The sequence below is a fragment of the Macrobrachium rosenbergii genome, chromosome 10 (assembly GCF_040412425.1).
Source record: "Macrobrachium rosenbergii isolate ZJJX-2024 chromosome 10, ASM4041242v1, whole genome shotgun sequence".
NCBI classification, from domain to species: domain Eukaryota; kingdom Metazoa; phylum Arthropoda; class Malacostraca; order Decapoda; family Palaemonidae; genus Macrobrachium; species Macrobrachium rosenbergii.
In genome coordinates, this window is record NC_089750.1 from 57326576 (window position 1) to 57345710 (window position 19135).

The window sequence follows — 19135 nt, forward strand, 5'->3', positions numbered from 1 at the left end:
GCCTTCCTCTCCAGCATCTACCTTCCTTATGAGGGAGCAGTCTTCTGAGGGTACTAGACTGCCCAAGGTAGATTTCTCCTCTTCCTCGAGGAAGGCTCTCCGTGAGGTACATGACTGGATAGCTTCTAGGAGAGAGCAAGGCAAAGCAACTTTCGCCTTTCCGCCGGGCAAACTCATGAAGATGAGATACTCTTTTTACGCCACTGGGGAAGCTCCTTCTTTGGGAGTTTCTGCCTCCTCCCAAGGGGCCTCTCCAGCCTAGTAGACTTGGCTTGTAGAATGGATTTACTACGGCCAAAGTGATGTTTTCCTTGCCCAAGCTAGATCACCTTATTATTAAGAATATTTTTTAGGTATTAAAGATCTTTGGCTTCCTGGATTGGGCTGTAGGGGCACTAGGAGGAAGATTGAAGACTGCCCAGACCTAGCTGAAGATTTTGCCTCCAATTGGCTAGGGATGCTCTCTTGTGAAAATAGGGCAGTGAGAGATGGCTTGTCAGAGCTCACCTCTCTTTTTTTCAATGGGGTTATTGAAGAAGAGAGAATTATGGTGCGCATTCACCTCAAAGGGAGTCTCGTTGACACAGAAGCCAGCTCTTCTTTTTGCTCCTCTTGGTAAGTCTCATCTCTTCCCACAAGTAACAGTGAAAGAGATCCTTTCAGACTTACAGAAAAATTCTGCAACCGACTTACTTGCTCAGTCCACCAGACATCCAAGAGAACCCGCTGCTCCAGCCTGTAGATCATTGTCACCATTACAACCTCAGCCCTTTTCGTGGAGGGAAACAGAAACCACTACCAAGACCTGGTTCCAATTTGGGACCTCCTACGAAGTCCATCAAGAAGTCGTCATTCAAGCCCAACCCAAAAAATTGAGAGTTTAGTCCTACTTGCCCCTGTAGGACCCAGGCTTCTACTTTTTGGAAGGAGTGGGTGTGCAGAGGAGCGGAACCTTGGGTAGTCAGGGTGCTCAAGGAGGGCTATGACATTCCTTTCAAACAAGCTCCTCCCTTAGCAATATCTCTGATTGCCTTAACAGCGTATTCAAAAGGATCCACAAATTTTTTGGCTCTTTCTCGGGAAGTAGAGTGTCTTCTTCTCAAGGGAGCTATGGAAGAAGTCACAGATCACCACTCAGAAGGTTTTTACAACCGCCTTTTTGGGGTTCCCAAGACATCAGGGGGCTGGAGACCCATTTTAGATGTCAGCGCCTTGAATTCTTTTGTTCTAAAAACTCAAGTTCCACATGAAGATAGTCCGGTTAGTCATGTTGTCAGTCCATCAGGGGGACTGGATGGTCACCCTCAACAGGTAAGGAAACAACAAGCATTTATTCAGTGCCAGCAACTTTTCTGTTTCAAACTCATTAGTTACTTAATGTTTTGGAGTAGAATATATCCATGCCTTTCCCACCTCCTTGCAATGTAGAATCAGCTATGAAATTCCTTGGTAAGTTAAATAAAAATGACATTTTTATGATAAAATAAAGTTTTATATATACTCACCAAGTAATTACATGATTGGAGCCTGCCCTCCTCCCCTCGCATGGACATTAGAGCATGAAACGAAATGAGCTGTCTTCTAAGTTGTTCCTCTCAGTCCTGGATAGTGGGTGGGGCCTTATCACCTACACACAAACGATAGAAGCGCCACTGTGCGAATTTTGAAATTTTTATGTAAAAATGTCATTTTTATATAAATAACTTACCAAGGAATTACATAGCTGATTCCATATTGCACGGAGGTAGGAAAGGCATGGACATGTTCTACTCCAAAACATTAAGTAAGTAATGAGTTTGAAATAGAAAAGTTGCCAGCACTGAACAAATGCTTGTTGTTTCCTTACCTGTTGAGGGTGACCTTCTAGTTCCCCTGATGTACTGACAACATGACTAACTGGACTATCTTCATGTGGAAGTTTAGTTCTTAGAATGAAAGAATTCAAAGCACTGACATCTAAAATGGGTCTCCAGTCCCCCCGATGTCTTGGGAACCACATCAATCTCTTGTATTTTGAGGCAATGACAGGGCATAGGCCTACACGTCAATTTCGTATTGCAAATAGTTTTCTACCCATATCTGTTGGAAATAGAGTAGCTCTTAATTAATAAGCACGTGCACAGACGCATCAATGTACATGCATCAATGGGCATAGTAAATGTAATGCCACTTATACCACAGAGATTAAAAGTAAAATTTGTGGGCATGTAGCCGATGGCACACATAGGCCAATCATAGGGCTGTCTCAGCCTTACTCACAACTAATGAACTGCTTTTAATGAATTATATAGAAAATATATTCTTAAATGGGATAACAAACTTTATTACTGTGATGATTAGATTAAAGGCAGCTGCAGTATTTCTATGAAAATGAAGGCTATGGTAGGAAGGCATCATAAGATACATAACAAAATAAGAAAAAAAATAAATGATAGCTGAAAAAGACATGTATGAGATGACCCAAAGGAGTCTGTGAGTAGCCCATAATTCATTTGATTTTAGTGCCATTTTTGTAAATTACCCTGTTGTACAAAAGGATATACTGTACAAGTGTCTAAATTTCTCTCTCTCTCTCTCTCTCTCTCTCTCTCTCTCTCTCTCTCTCTCTCTCTCTCTCTCTCTCTCTCTCTCTCTCTCTCTCTCTCTCTCTCTCTCTGTTGTTAGGAGAATATTCTAGTGTGGACTGTATTCATAAAGATCTCAGTTACTTTTAATTAAAAGAAATGACTAAATGTCAATTAACAGACAATTCTTTACACTAGTATTTTATGAATAGGTCTGTGTTTATTTTGCAGTGTTAGTTCACCATGTGAAAAGCTTTTGAAGACACTACAAGCACCATAACAGCAACAACAAAAACAAGAATAACCATAACAAGAACCACAATAACACAGCTGAAAATAAGATATGCCTATACAGTAATCCTAACGTCATAAGCTGCATAAACCGACAAAAAGACATAGGACATTATAGGTCTGTCATTTTTTATGGTCCTGTTATTTCGAAAGGAGATAATGTCCTGAAGAAAATTCTCAGCAAATTATATCCAGTATGACTCATATAGCCTATCATACTGTAACTTTAAGTTGAGCATAGGCATATGCTGGTTTTGTAGAGTGCAGTCATTTGTCATCCCATTGAATGTGTGAACGATTGCAATGAAATTGATTTTGTGACTTAAGATACACTGTGTAGTAAAATTTCCTAAAATCAGTATGAGTTACCAGTCTGTATAGCTGTGAGACAATCTTGGTGTTTAAATTTAGAATGGTGAACATGCTTGGCAATATCAGACGGTACAGTAATTATCATTGTCTGTAGGTCTAATTCAAGAATACCGATTTGAATGCAGCCATTCCTGTTTTTTTACCATTTTCAGGGAAGTGTGTATTATGATTTTATTTTAGGGGATAATATAAAGTTTCCTTCTGATAATCAGCAGAACTTATTTTAGCTCAGTAAAACAACCAGTGCTAAATGGAGAGAACCACAGATTAACCAACTTTCTGAAACCATTGCCAACCAGTCAGCTTCAAGGAATGTTTGTGACGTGAGCATTGGGAGTGGCTTAGCTATGGATTTTGCTATAGCATCTACAACTAAGGATTGCAGGGACTAAAGGTCAGGTCACACCTTAAATAACAAGAAGAGCTGTGAGACCAGCAGATTCAGCATGTCAATTCCTCTTCACCCACACCAGACATGTGACTTAACATTTTCCTTCCCCCAGCTCACATTACATCATTAAGCTGATTGGCATATGACATTCACATTAAGTCAGTCAGCAGTACTGTACTGAGCAGAGTCTATTAGAGCAGTATTTTCACTTGCATTTAGTGTTCAGTTTTCACTCTGCTCTTTATATCAAGCCATCTGTATAAATTCAGTTTTATTCTCGATGATGGTTTTGTTCCATTAAATATGTATATATTCATTTGCCGTGTAAGAGTGCAACTAGAAAAAGAAAAGGGGTGATTACTGTAATTATTGAGAGAAAGGGATTGTGTGAAACTTTCGACTTGATTGGTTTAGTGATATCAAGTTATGGAAAGGCTCTTGATAACCATCTTAATAACACAAATGTTTGTAGTTCACCTGTATGTATGTTACTGTCTTAACACATATATCCCTATTTCTAGGTACTTAGAAGTGTTTATTAGAACCATTTCTATGTAAGGAGCATTTAAAAGGCTGTTGATAGGGTATATGTATAAATTATTTGGAGATAATTTGTATCTGAAATTCTTGGTTCAGTCATGACTTATATAAGTATACAGGAAGATTACTTTTTACAAATACTATATTTTTTAGGATCTTTATGTCTGCAAAATATTTTCCTATTTCCTTAACAGTATTTTTATTTTTTAATTTCAGGAGTTGTACAGTGATGTAACAATTGCTTGTAGTGGCAGATTCTTTCCAGTTCACAAATTGGTGCTTTCGGTGTGTAGTGAATATTTTGAAGACATATTTAAACAAACCACGTGCAAACATCCAATTGTTGTCTTAAAAGATATTTTGCATGATGATATGGAAGCACTCTTGAACTATATGTATGCTGGAGAAGCCAATGTTGCCCAGAATGATTTAGCGAGATTAATAAAAGCAGCAGAGTGTCTTAGAATCAAAGGGCTAGCTGTTCCTGATGAAGCACCAGTTGTAAATGAAGGTAAAAGGTGTCATAGTGATGTGAGTGATGGAGCGCCTCACACAAAAAGGCGACGGGAGGAGAGCAGTACACAATTGCCAAAGAATACAAATCATAATCACACTGAAAGCATAACCAATACATGTACTCAGAATCAACTAGAATTCTCACCCAAAGTAAGCTCAGAAGTACAACATACAGATCTGCATAGTATACTTCCGACAGAATACACCAGACATAATGAAGTTGCTGGTTCTTTACAAGAAGTTAATGGAACAACAAATGTAACTGAGGTTAGTAAAACCTTTCACACTAATTTAGGATTATTTAATTGGAATTGTCAATTTGCTGACTTATTATTTTAAGTTTAACTATAGACTGGAGTATTTTTGATATGCTATTTGCCATTTGAAATATCAAAAACTAACCCTCTCAGTCTCCTAAAGTAATTTCACTGTATTTCAGGCTGTTTTAGATAAGCAGCCTTTGATAAAAGAAGAAATAACTGAGCCAAAGGTTAAACAAGAAGAGGAAATAGCCAATGTGACGAAAACAGAAGGGAGTCCTACATTTTCTTCGAGTTCTTGTGACAAACGACAGCAAGAAGTTGGTGTTGACTTGTTTGACCCACAACTTTTGTCAGCATCACATCCTCAGAATGTTGTTCAAGATATATTGGTTCAAGGGATTGCGGGTCCTTCTGCTGTTGCAGTTGTGAGTACAGTAATATATTTTAATCTTTAGATTATTGATTTTTGAATTAATATAATTTTCTTCGTGAATCATTGGTAGTTACTAGTAGAATAGGCATACAATTTATAGAAAATATTCACAGGCACTTCACTTATTTTTGTGCCTGTGAATCAGATTCAGGGCTGTTTAGGCTAATGGTTCAACTGCAGATCAAGCCATTGCAATGCCTGTATAAATTTCTTTCGGTTCTGCTTTTCATGTTTCAGTCCAGTTACAGAATTTAGACTGCTTTGTTTACTTGCAGAAGTAATTATTTTTTTCCATAAGATCTAAGATTAATTTTTTCATGTGAATTTATCAATGTGACATTTTATTTTGAACATACTATATAAAGTTCACCTCACCTATCGCACTTGTTATCATTTCTTGATTTTTCTTTGTGATGCTGATAAGACTTTTATCTTTCAGCACCTGGGATTTGACCCTAAATGACACTATCCATCTATAAAAGAAATCCTCTCTCTCATTTCTGATCAGCTTCTTCTGCTTTCTTTCTGTCTACCAGTTTTTGAGAGTTGAATTTTTCATTCATCTAGATGTTCCATACTTATACTTAATGAGTATTTTCATTACAGTACTGTGAGATTTTGTCATCAGTTTTTTATTACTTTTCCATTTTATATTTAGTCTTTATTGGGTCGTAACAGTTTTTGCTGTTACTGTATTTATATTCTCTGCCTCTTCCTAGTGTTCCCAGTGTTAGGATCAGTTAACATGATGGATACATGGACCATATTGCATTTTTGCATTGTTGTTGAATTATTTTGTATGATTGTTATTAATGTATAGTATTTATACTTTGATGTGTTTCATGATCCGCTTTGCCTTGACATGATCCAAAATACTTGTGTTCTGTTCTCAGTAAAGGAAAGTTGTTCAGTAAATTTTTCTTCCTTTGACCAAGACTCCCATTTGATTTTGTACTTGTCTGGCAACTGTATACAGGAGACCACTTGCAATGAATATGAATCTATCACATGAAGCATCTCTTCTCAGAAGTGGTGGAAGAAGACATATGAAATTTAAACAGCCTCAGAATTAAACACATTCTTTATTTCTGTCTATGCCATCCTCGTCTTCATCCATTCCAACATACTTTATTTTTCTTTGTAGTTGGAGACAGGGACACTCCCCACTACAGAGAAAAATAAAGTATGCATGCTCAAATTTAAGGATACCCATCATCTTCCACCACTCTTGAGAAGAGATGCTTCATGTGTTAAAGACATTCCATGCAGATGCAAGACAAATACAAAGTTAAATGGGAGTCTTGGTCAAAAGAAGAAAAACCTACTTGACATCTTTAGCCATCTCATGACTCTGTTAGCAGCCTTGTTCCATTATTGTATGGTCAACAAATTCACACTTTTCTAAGCAGCCTGTATCTAAGTAGCATCATTTAGGGAGTTCAAAATTACTTCCATTTAATTGTTCTAATCCTGGCTATTTTTTGTGAACCCATTTGTTATACTGTATTTGATACACGATATAGTAATGCTCTCATACTTCTCTCCCTCAACATCCTCAGTCCCATTTTCCTGCTGGGATTTTTCCTTTCGTTCCCTTTCTGATTGTCATAAACTTGGTCTCGTTTACATTTATTTTTACTCTTCTCTTCTGCTTTCCAAATTTAGCTACAATAGATTTTCCTTGTAGGCCTTATAAGAAAATAATCAGTGGCATCGCTATGGGGGTGGCCCAGCTGGGGCTTAGGCCCCCCAGTCAGATGCTTGACTGGCCCCCCAGTTGAAATTCCCTTTGTAGCTAAACTTTAACCCTTTGGTGGTCAAAAGCAGAATTATAGTTATAGGTTTTTAACACAAGTGACATGTTTGTTCATGATACTTTGACTCAACTTAATGTTATCAATTTACTGTATGTATGAAGTGATTGAAACTATAGTTATGGTTTTGAATACCCTAAGTGCAGTGCAATTTGCTACTGCTGCTTAGAGTTAATTTCCAGGGAGAGGAGATAAAGAAGAGGGAATGGGATAGGTTGAAATTTTGAAGAGATTTTGGAGGGTCATCAGTCTTTTGTGTTATTGATAATATGCACTATTTTGATATATATACATAAGAAGGATATTACTATACTATAGTTGAAAATTAAAACCTGATAATAGAAATTAGGTTAGTGTTGAATATAAGGTTGAGGAAATTTACATTACAGTATTTGATACATATTCATGTAGTAAGAGTTGAAAATTAATTGAAAATTTAGCTCTGCAATTTCAAATCCAGGTTTACTAATTACTAATACTGTTATTTTTCTTCATTCAGATGGATATATACATTTGAGAATAGTATATTTTAGTAATTGCAGAATTGGTACATTAGTTTTGTGTAATTTTCTTTGGCCCCCAACAAATATCTAGGAGCCCCACCTGGGCCCCCCGACTGATGGAATGCCAGCTACGCTGCTGAAAATGATGGAATTGAAAAGTGAGGAAGGGACTTCTTTGATAGGAATCCTCATTATTTATGCTGGTGAAAAAGCCAATCTGAATTCTGGTGATGGTCTAACATACCATTACTGACAGAGGACAGAGGCAGTTCGTTGGATGAGTCGGTAGAGCCGGAATCGATGGGCCGGAGTTCAATTCCCCGGCCGGCTGATGAAGAGTTGGAGGAATTTATTTCTGGTGATAGAAATTCATTTCTCGCTATAATGGTTCTGATTCCACAATAAGCTGAGGTCCCGTTGCTAAGTAACCAATTGGTTCTTAGCCACGTAAAATAAGTCTAATCCTTCGGGCCAAGAGAGCTGTTAATCAGCTCAGTGGTCTTGTAAAACTATGGTACACTTAACTTATAAAGATTTTAATATAGTTTGTCTTAAGTTTTTTTCTTTTTCTTTTGTGAACAGGAATCTTTGCCAGGCTGGGACTCAAGTGGTAATGTCTCAGGGTTTTCATTAGAAAATTTTGCATCGGAGGATTCTAGGTCACAAAACTCGGTAAGAATGACTGTTTATTATGTGATTTGTCTAATCCCCATAAAGTTGCATCTTTAGTGTAATATCATCATTTCTTTCTCTCTTATTACAACTAAGATGTATGCCGAAAATGTATACACAAGTTTGTATGCTGAATCTCATTCTTGAAAGGGGTGGTTTTGTAGTTGCTGCATTTAGTCATAGTGTAGTTTATGCTCAAGCTTGCTATGTACTGCAGTGCCATATAGACCCTTTTTTACACGTGTGAGCTACCTCTGGTTGATAAAAATTGCTAATGGGATATCAGCTCTAGTTAACATTTGATTTTATTTCACCCGTGATATTGGGATGCTCCCACTTTGCTCAGTGTCACTCACCTTTCTGTGTGTAATATAGCCTTAGCTAATCTATCCTAGCATGCTGTAGTAATGCTAAAATAAAGGGAGTTAGAGAAAGTATTTGGTATTTTTATTTTGCATTGAATAATAATTTATTGTAAGAATTCAAATTGTTGTTTATTATGCTATTATTACATTTCTGTATCTTGGTTTATACTTATATGTAAATTAGGCTAATTTGGACATAGTGTGAACTAGTATTGGCCATGTTTTAGGGTAACATAGGTCAGCTATTCAGAAAACAAGGCTTAAGGTGAAAGGGTTTTCCTAATTGTCTATGAATGAATGACAATCAGTTTTCCAACAGGCTAGTAGATGTATTATGGGATTAGATTTTACAGATTTGTCTTTTGAAGGACAATCATTGCGCAGGAAGGAAATTGCACTGAACTTGTGCTTAGTGAAGTGGGGATTTTATTGTCATTAGTGCTTATAAGGCATATATACCCCTTCTCTTGCTACACTTTTGTACTTTGAAAGAAATACCTTATCCTTTAGAGATGTATCTAGAATTGGTGCTGCAGTGTTCATGAAATGAGGGTCTTATCTATTTATGCGTTACTGAAATGCCTGTTTTTGGAGTTACTGATGCATGTTGCCTGAGGGGCCAGCCTACCTTCTCCACATTGTATAGTAAGCAAACACCACAGTCATTGTTTGTATTTTTACCTTTTGGTGTGTGGCCAAGGTAGCTGGAAATGTGAGAGCATTAAGACATCTAATCAGATGACATACAGTGTTAAGTATTAAAACATATTATTTGGAATAAATATTATGCACTATTAAAGTTAGCTTATATCTTCATGCCATTAGGTGCGATCGGCTTTCAACATATAAAAAAATAAATAACCGTTGGCTAACTCGCTAGGACTGTCTCTGTAACCACCTGTTTCCCACCAGATGGCATTGGAATATTTACATTCTAGTCAGAATTCTTCATGCTGTGCCCTTGTGCAGACAGTGTGAATCGGCGTTAATAATAATTTTGACTATATCTGGCTGATTTTTTCCTGTATGGTATTGTGCTTGTTTTTGCATCATATCATCTACAGTAAGCAGAGATGAACACATTAGGCTGTATAGGAATAAGTTTGTGTAAACTGAATGTTTTGGTTGTGCATGATGACCACGCGTGTTAACCTAGCTGTTGAGGCATGAATGTGGTTTTCTTCTCGTAGTGAAGAAAATAAGGAGTGATCTGATAAGAGGATGAGTAATATTGTGAAGTATCGGAAGGTGCGAGAGGCCAATAGATTATGTAGATATAGGACAGGCCATAAGCCTACTTGGTCTTTTCCTTTTTTTCTGGTGTTGTTTCTTCTCCTCCTCCATCAGTGCCTGATTGGTTAATTCCTCTCTCACTCATGCTCTGCTTTCCTGTGCTTCCTATGTGGTTCAGGAGAAAAATAATAGGTAATTGAGAAATATTCTTCTGTTATTGGTTAGAAATTTGACCATATAAATTGGGGTGAAGATCGTGGTCTCCCCATAGTGATCGACCTTTTTTGGTTTCCCCTGTGAGAGAAGTGTCATAATCTTGGTATCTTTCAGCTGTCTTCCAGCTTGAATTTGACTTATTCTGTGAAGGATTTATTTGCTAGTTTGGTTCTCACATTTGACAGCCCACGTATCATCCGTTTTAGACAGTGATAGTGATGTATATGAACTGGTGGAGTTATTTAGTGATTATAGACATATTGCTTGCACTTCAATATTTCTGAGCTGTGCATTAATTCTTTTATTGTTAATCATTTACTCACCCTGTGTTGTCCCCTATTTCAGATGTTAACCTTCCCCCCCATCATACTCAGTTTCCCCTGTATCGCCTCACACTTTCTCACCTTTTGACAAATGCTCCTACTGTATTTGTAATAGCAGCTCTTTTCTTCTGCTGCTTGTTTAATTTGATTAAGCTGGCCTTGTGATAGAACCGGCTCTTGCTTTTTGGCAATCACCCCTTAATGTTGTGCAGATGGCTCTGGCTGTCATCCATGTTCCATAGTGATGTCATGCAAGAACCCTCTACATTCTCCCAGCCGTTGGGCACATACCACCAGCATTCTGTGACATCATTGCTGGCATTCCTAGCTATGTCGCCCTCTCTGGTGTTCATCACCTCACTGTCTTTGTCCATAGATTTGCTGCTTTATACCCTCTCGGTTCTTCCTTTAGTCTTGTGGGTTATTGAACCCTGATTTGGCTGATTCTTTTTAAGTTTTTAAGTGATGAGTAGTTCGTGTTGTTCAGCTTCAACGTCCTTTTGCTGAAAACGAATCCATTGACTGGTGCTCTTTTGTATGTTTCTACCTTGGTTTCTGTTTAAATGAGTAAAAAGTTAATACTGTACTGTTTATGGTAAGGCATGTTATCAAGAAAAGTCAGTGCCTTTTGGGAAAGGGATTAACAGATTAAAGAGAAGCTAATAAGCTATCTAAAATTAAATAGCTCTGCACGCACATAGTGTGGTGTGCTTGCAATTGTGTTTGTGGAGCAAGCTGACCTAATCTAAAACAACAACCGAGGCGACCTCGGAAGTGTATTGTTTAAGGCTGGTTCTCGGAATGACACTGCATCAGTTTCCAGTTTTTTGAGGCTGCTTAGAGCTGTGTTAGGACTCGAATTTTAAGTTCTTGCACCAGGGAAATGAAGACTTCTCTCATCAGTGTGGTACTTTGGCCTAACTGTGAGGTGGAAGTGTCAGTACTTTTGAATTTGGTATTTCATTCTTAGCATGGCAGCTTGATAACTGTGAGAATGTTTATACATTATATGTATGCATATGTGCATACAGTACATGTGTATATATATACAGTATGTATATACATATTTATATATGTATACCTGTATACAGTTGACCCCCAGTATTCATGGGGGTTGCTTACCACTGCCCCCGCGAATAGCTCAGATCCACGAATACTTAAAACCCCTCTAAAAATGATTATAACTGCCTATTTTCATGGTTCAAAATGCCAAAAAACACTCTAAAAATGCTTATACCTGAATAAGTTAATAGTTTTATCACAAAAAGTGCATGTAGTCACGAAAATGATATGAAAAAACTCCATAAAATTGAATCTGCCATAAGTTGTTGTTGCCATAAGTCAGTGATGCACTGTATATACAGTACAGTATATATGTATATACAGTATAAGAAATGTTGATGATGATAATAATTATATAAATGTTAGTTCTGAAGGGGCAGCATTTCTTGATGAGGCATCAGAGTATTAACCTCACCTTGATAGACCTTTTTCTGAGGCTAAGGGAGGAATGTCTTATTTTTTATTACAACTTAGTTGTAAAGTAACAGAAACATTTGTGTGCATATTTATCTTATAAAGTAGTCTCAACCACTAGCAGTTTCTTTTTGGCATGTTCCATAGTCTGTTCCATAGTTGTGTCAACCCCTAAGTGTTTAAGGACATCATCTAAGATCCCTCTGGGGTATTGCCCCTACAAACTATTCCACATGAAAGTTCCCTGTGAAGTATCCTAAAACCCTCTTGAGTTCTGCTTCATTAGTGATCAAGGGTCACATTCAGAGTGAAAGAATTGCAAATGTAGCCATAATTGATGTTTTGAACTCTCAGTTCAAGTAGGCTGTAAGAATCCTCTGAAGGCTGTGTACAGGGTTTTTGAAGTGTCTGGCAAAGCTTCAAGAAGAAACCTGGGTAGGGAAGGGTAATTAGTACCTTTTGTTATTCTTCCACTCCTGTCGACTTCCCAGTATCCTTCTTTCCCCACTCTTCCAATAAAGAATTTCTTAGTTTGAGAGGGGGAGACCAGACAATTGTTACACAATGAGGCCATTGAGCCAATTTTAATCTAGTACCAAGGTTTTTTCATCGTTTTTCTTGTTCTCTAGACATCAGGGAGGGAGCTGGAGGCCAGTATTGGACATTTCTAGACTCAACAAGTTTATTCATTTAACTACTTTTTCTTTTCAATGGCATCATTCAGCTCAGACCTGGCAGCCATTCAGGAGGGCAAATGGATGATTTCTGTCAACAGGTAGGACATGTATTTCCAAATCTTGATACAACCTTAGTCGAAGAGTATCTATGCCTTGTCTTCTAAGGGGTCTTCCCAGTTCTAAGCTCTGTGTTTGGTCCAAGTGTGGCATTACAAATATTCAGCTGTGTGTTAGCATCTTTAGCAAGGTGGAGTTCCCTGCTTGGTATCAAGAGTTCTCCTATAGTTGGACAGCTGGTTGGTTCTTGCCAATTCATTTCAGGGAAGCTTGAATGTGTAAAATTATCTTCTATGTCTAGCCTCAGGACTGGGCATTTTGTCCAGTGCCACCAAATCTATGGTTTTTCCGATCCAGTCAGTGGTTTATCTGGGTATAAAGATTGACTCTCTCTCTTTTCATTTTTTTTTTTTTGACAGACATGGATAGACAGTTTTTACCCTATTAACCCTTTAACGCCGACTGGACGTATTTTACGTCGACAAAAATTGTCTGTCGGGTGCCAAGTGGTCATAAAATAGGTCGACTACAAAAATTTTTTTAAATATTCGCGGAAAAATACTTATAGGCCTAGTTTGCGAAAAATTTTAAATCACTATGCTGGGAGTTCAGGGATCACGCTGTTGTTTTGTTTACAAATGTGACCCAGCTGCACATGCGCAAATTTCTTTCTTCTCCCACTAGAAAGCATCAGCGACGCATCGTCAGAGAGCGATTTCTTGATGCATTTTGCGTTTTGCAGAGATGTGAACTTGTGCAAGTGTTAGCTTGATATATATTTTTTTTTTTTGTGACGCAAAAAATATTACATTCTAGTGATATTCAATCATTTACCGTGAGAGATGTCCTTTTTTAATAAAAAACGTCTAAAAATGTGTGTATGTATGTATGAATGTGGCTCAAAATTTATATATATATATATATATATATATATATATATATCGGTGTTATATAATATATATTTATATATATATATATATATATATATATATATATATATATATATTATATCAATATATATTGTTATTAGCGATATATATATATGTGTTAATATTTTTTTGTTACAGCGGAAAAACAGACTTACATTCTAGTGATATTCAATCATTTACCTTCATTTTGCAACAAATGGGAAGTCTCTAGCTACAATATTTTGCATAATAACAAGGCTTTCCCAAATATTATGGTGAATTTTTTGAAAAACGTTTTCTGCACGCTTACAAACCAACGATGGTACGTCCTAACGGTATTCATATAACTCTGCTGAAAATTCTTGATTCATAGTTTTATAATATATAATGGAAATTCATATATTATAGGTCATCTTTATTAATGTTTTTTTGATTTGGGGGTAAGAAACAATATTTGTCTATTGGTAAACCTATGAGGTAGCTTTTCTATAGAAAGCCATTACATAAAGTTTTAATATATGAAAATCATATGAGCATAGGCTAGAAACATTTTTTTCAATGTCCTGCTGAAATTGGGGTCGTCCTATGCAGAGAATACAACAAAAACAACTCATGGTTCTAGCTTTTATCTTTATGGTGAATTTTTGAAATACTTTTTTCATATAAATCACGATGAAAATCTGCCAAAATTTCAACGTTTTGGTCAGTTTTATATATGAAAATGTGCGCAATTTCATGTAGAATACAAACAAAACAACTCATGGTTGTAGCTTTAATCAGTTTTGACTCGATAAGTGCCAAAAAATGGTCGAAAAATGCAATTGTAAGCTAAAACTCATGGTTACATTCTAGTAATATTAAATCATTTACCTTCATTTTGCAACAAACTGGAAGTCTCTAGCACAATATTTCGATTTATGGTGAATTTTTGAAAAAACTTTTTCCTTATGTCCGTGCGCTAACTCTGCTGAACATCTCAGAAATTCTTTAGTCACTTTGTCGTAATTTTTGCACTGTTCTCTATTGGCCATTACATAAAGCTTTATATATCAAAATGTATGCAATTTCGTGTACAATACAACAAAAAATAACTCATGGTTGTAGCTTTTATCAGTTTTGAAATATTTTCATATAAATCACAATAGAAAAAAATCGACCTTTGGTCAACTTTAACTCGACCGAAATGGTCGAAAACTGCAATTGTAAGCTAAAACTCTTAACATAGTAATATTCAATAATTTACCTTCATTTTGCAACAAACAGGAAGTCTCTAGCACAATATTTTGATTTATGGTGAATTTTGAAAAAAACTTTTTTTACGTCCCTGGCGTTTAATTCATGCATCGTTTTGTGATAATATTTTCTTTGTGTTGCTTTGATCGTTTTACAATTTGTTATATACCAAAATCATCGCAATTTAGTGTACAATACAACGGAAAAAAATAGCTCATTAGCTTTAACCGTTTTGCTCACAGCACGATTTGTATACAATTATACAGTATATGAAATTTTTTTTTTGTGCTGTCTTATATTCCAATATTTATATATGATAATGATATTTTTTTTCATTTTTGATGTTTGCATACTAAACTTCAGGCAATGACAAAAAAAGGAGCCAAAAATGAACTCTTAATCTTAAAAACTAAGCATGATGTGATTTTTTGAGAAAAACTTTCTTTCCGCTTCGGCGCTAACTCTCAAACCCTGCCGGTATACGGGAGACACTTTTGTAAATAGACGCTCGGCGTTTAAGGGTTAATAGAATTTTCATAGGTAGAATTTTCAGATGTCTCGGAGGTAGATTGGGGGCCTTTCTGAGACACATTTGATGTCAGGGAGTCTGACTGTAGAGGGATATCCAGCATCTGTACCACTACAGATATCCAGATCAAGTTCTTTGATATATCAGATATGCAAAGCAGTTTTCTGTCCTAGCAATCAAAGGCTGTCACTTTACATTGTCTTTAGTTCTGCCTTATGCTAACTGGAATATTGCTTATGATTTAAATATTTCTTAAGAACTTTTAAGACACTTTATTTTAGCTCTTAACTACGGTAAAGCGTATTACACAGTGAGCTTTAAGCCATTTTTTTATGTGGAAACCTCTCTTTTTCATTGCTCAAAGAAAGACATAGAAGTGAAAGCCCTTCCCAGACCTGTGGAAGCACCTAATTTAACTGCTGTGGTAGGCAATGAAAAAGTGGCTTTATTAGTCCAGTTAAAATTCTAAGGGTTTTCCTGGACAGACTTAAACCCTTAGGAGGGGTTAAGAATTTTTACTGTGGTCTTAGGAGGCCAAACACTCTTAAGTCAATGCACAGAGTTGATTCCTGAGCTTTTGCTGTTTTTGAAATTAAAGCCTCAAGGTGTCTGTGCTGTAAGCATATGTTTTCACTATAGAAGGTTATCAGTGCAGCTCAGTGGAGATGTAACTCTGGTTTTACCTCACAATATTTGCAAAACATTCAAATTTAGATGAGATTTGTAAAGCCCTTAGTCCTATTGTTACGGCAGGGATGTGTTCTCCTGAGTCCAATATGATAGCAACCTTGCTTTCTCTGTTGTCATTAGTTGTTAAGAAATCATGCTGTTGAATTTTAGGAGCATGAAGGTACACATTGGTGTATAGGAGCATAACTTCATATCTGAAGGTGGTTGTCTTTAGTCTTGGACTGTAGGTTATGGGCTTTTGACTCAGGCACTGGAGTCACTAGTACTCTATGAGGTAGATTCATTTTGCCCTGTAAGGATTCTCAGACAAGCCTTCCTACAAGGGCCTTACACCCTGCTGTGGTTCCAACATCTGGCAACAGTACTTACCAGTATCACTCAACAGGCTGGAATGTTTAGAAGCTTTTTCCCCCTCATTAAAAATCTTTTAGTTTGCTTGCCTGAACAGTTATTTCTCTGGCTGCACTAACCCACCATCCTTATTCAATGTGGTAGTTCAGCTTACTTTAACAGTAGGTAAGATTCATTCCAAATATTGAAAATTTGTATGATAAAATTAATTATTTGGATACTTACCTACTGGTAACCCTCCAGACCGGACAAACTTTAAGGTAGGCCAGTTTAAGAAAAAAGCATATCAGTGGAAAGCAGAAGATATGCATATGCACATGGCATAAAAAAAATTCTAAAAAATTTTCTCTACCTTCCACAGGAAATTGAAAGTGACCATTTACAACCCTGTGTGGGGCCTCTTTTACAAAACACTTGTAAATTTTACCAAGTTATATGTGTTTTTACTAATAATTTATTTTATTTTATTTTGTAAAATTATAATTACAGCTCATGCTATATCATAACAGATGAGAACTAAAATCAGTAACAGATTTTGAGTATGTATGTTGTAAAATATTTATGTAAAAATTTACAGAGATTGAGAGATGAAGTAACTTTTTTGGAGGTACTCATGCTTTTTCTAATATTTCTTTGCACTTTTCTTTGCAAAATTACAATTATAACTGGCATCATATCATAAAAGATAAGAACTAAAACCAACAGCAATCCCTGGGTATATTTACGAGCAAATACGTCATGGGGAGAGAGAAAAGATGTCATCTCCCTGAGATGCCCACTTATTGAGCTGAGCTGAATTCTAAAGTTGCCAAGATTCATTTATGGTCCATTGAAGTGATGGAAACTCTTTCCTGCCCGATACATGTGCTTAATATCAATACTCCTCAGAGGGGTCCGTCCACAACCCAAAACCTGTTTTAGATCCTCTCATGAGGGGATCCCTCCACTAAGGGTTAAAATGGAAACCCACCCAGCCTCCCCACATCTTAGTGGGTGGTCATGAAGAATTCAGACAAGAACGTAAACATTCCAGTGCCACCTGGTTGGAAACAAGTGATAACAGAGACAGTCCTGTGGCTTAACCCAGCGCTATTTTATTTTTTTATACACTGTATTTTGAATATCGATTACTCCTTATGGTGCGAAGATGTACACGAACTTTAACAGTAGGGAATTATCCAAATAATTAATTTGATAAAAATTTTCATTTTTTGTAATGTTCTTTAATCGTCAGTAGTTTTATTGCCATTTGACAGCTTTCCAGTTGCACCAACTTGTTTGGTACACCTTGAAAGAGACCATCTAAATTGATCGACATGATGAAAAATCTCAGATTGAGGCCATTGTCAACTTGAATAGCCTTAGAAAAGTCAATCACTTTTTAATCTTAGCAGTCATCTAGCTATGTGTAAAATGGTAGGGTTTTAATTTGTATGAATGGATAATGTTTTTTTACTAAAGTATCTTCTTATAAATAGCAGTATGACATCACCATGCTGTGGAAGAAATCAGCAATGGATTGGACAGTATTTTGTACATTATATAATATCGTTTGTTCTTATCTATAAACATTATTTAAGTTTTTTAATCAGCTTTGGTATTTTACGGTAGTGTATGAGTAATTGTGCATTGGGATGGCCAGCCCTCTGACCACTCAGAATCTTTGCTTTATGCTGCTGTGGCAAGTTCTTAAGCTGTTTTACCTTCAGGTATCCACCAGTAAACTTGTAGTTACCAATAATGCTTGGATATTGCTGATTTGTATTTATGAAATATTGAAAAAACTTTATTCCATCATTTGTATGTTGCTTATGACTATAAGTAGTACAGTATTTTTTCACTGGAGGATGTACTTGTGGTTTATGGAAGAAGCATCTCTTTAAGAAAGCATTTTATTACACTTTTTCCTGTTATTATTGTCCATAGGATAAATCTAGATAACATGAAGAAAATTTTGGGAATATTTGGAACTAAACTGGGTTGTGGTTTAAAAATTTGCATATACCGTATAGGAATAGGTATAAAATGTTTACTTTTTTACTGTAAACTTTATATAATGATTGTTTAAAGTCTTTTTAAGTTAATTTTTCATATAAATAACTTACCATGTAATTACATGGCTAGTGTATCTACCTTGTGCGGCAACTTTTTTAATTTCATGGTAGCGCTTCTTTTGTTTATTATGTAGGTGACCCCCTGCCCACTACCATGGAAAGAAGGAACAACCAGCAGCCATATTCAGTTTGTTTCTGCCGGTTGTTATGTAAACATACACCATTTGCAGCAGCTTTTTTTTTGGATTACCTGTCGTTCATTCGTGTTTGGTGAAGTACAGTTGTTTTGCTTTGGTTGCCCTTATACTAGACAGTGCTTAGGCAATTTATATTTGCAGTTTTAACTAGTTTTCAGTGAATTATTAGAATTATGTCAGAATTCTAGTATTCGCAACTGTGCCGAGTTAGGCTGCAAGTCGAGACTTACTAAAGCTTGTTACTTTCCTCATACGATCTGTGCTAAGTATAGGGGACAAGAATGTAATGTTCATAAGCATGTAAAGAGAGAGATGGAAAGAGTAAAGTGTCTTCTAAATCTGAAAAACACTTTTATTGTTTAGAGACTAACCTACACCAAAAGCTAGTTTAGAGGTTAGCTCTGTTACTCTCCCTTCTACTCCTATTACTTCTGTGCTTGCCCTCCTGCTAGACAACCTTCTCCTCC

The 19135-nt window shown here is 36.4% G+C and overlaps 1 protein-coding gene across 5 annotated transcripts in view; it reads left to right on the forward strand.

Moving 5' to 3' along the window:
- Positions 1-19135, forward strand: part of LOC136842650 (longitudinals lacking protein, isoforms H/M/V-like) — a 45658-nt gene that overhangs the window by 18541 nt on the left and 7982 nt on the right. For 4 of the 5 annotated variants that reach the window (XM_067110274.1, XM_067110271.1, XM_067110275.1 and 1 more), the window contains exons 3-5: positions 4375-4941; positions 5114-5362; positions 8270-8359. In XM_067110274.1, coding sequence (XP_066966375.1) covers positions 4375-4941; positions 5114-5362; positions 8270-8359 — 906 coding nt within the window. Of the gene's footprint in view, positions 1-4374; positions 4942-5113; positions 5363-8269; positions 8360-18605; positions 18886-19135 lie in introns of those variants that run through there. The other variant, XM_067110276.1, reaches the window with a different exon arrangement.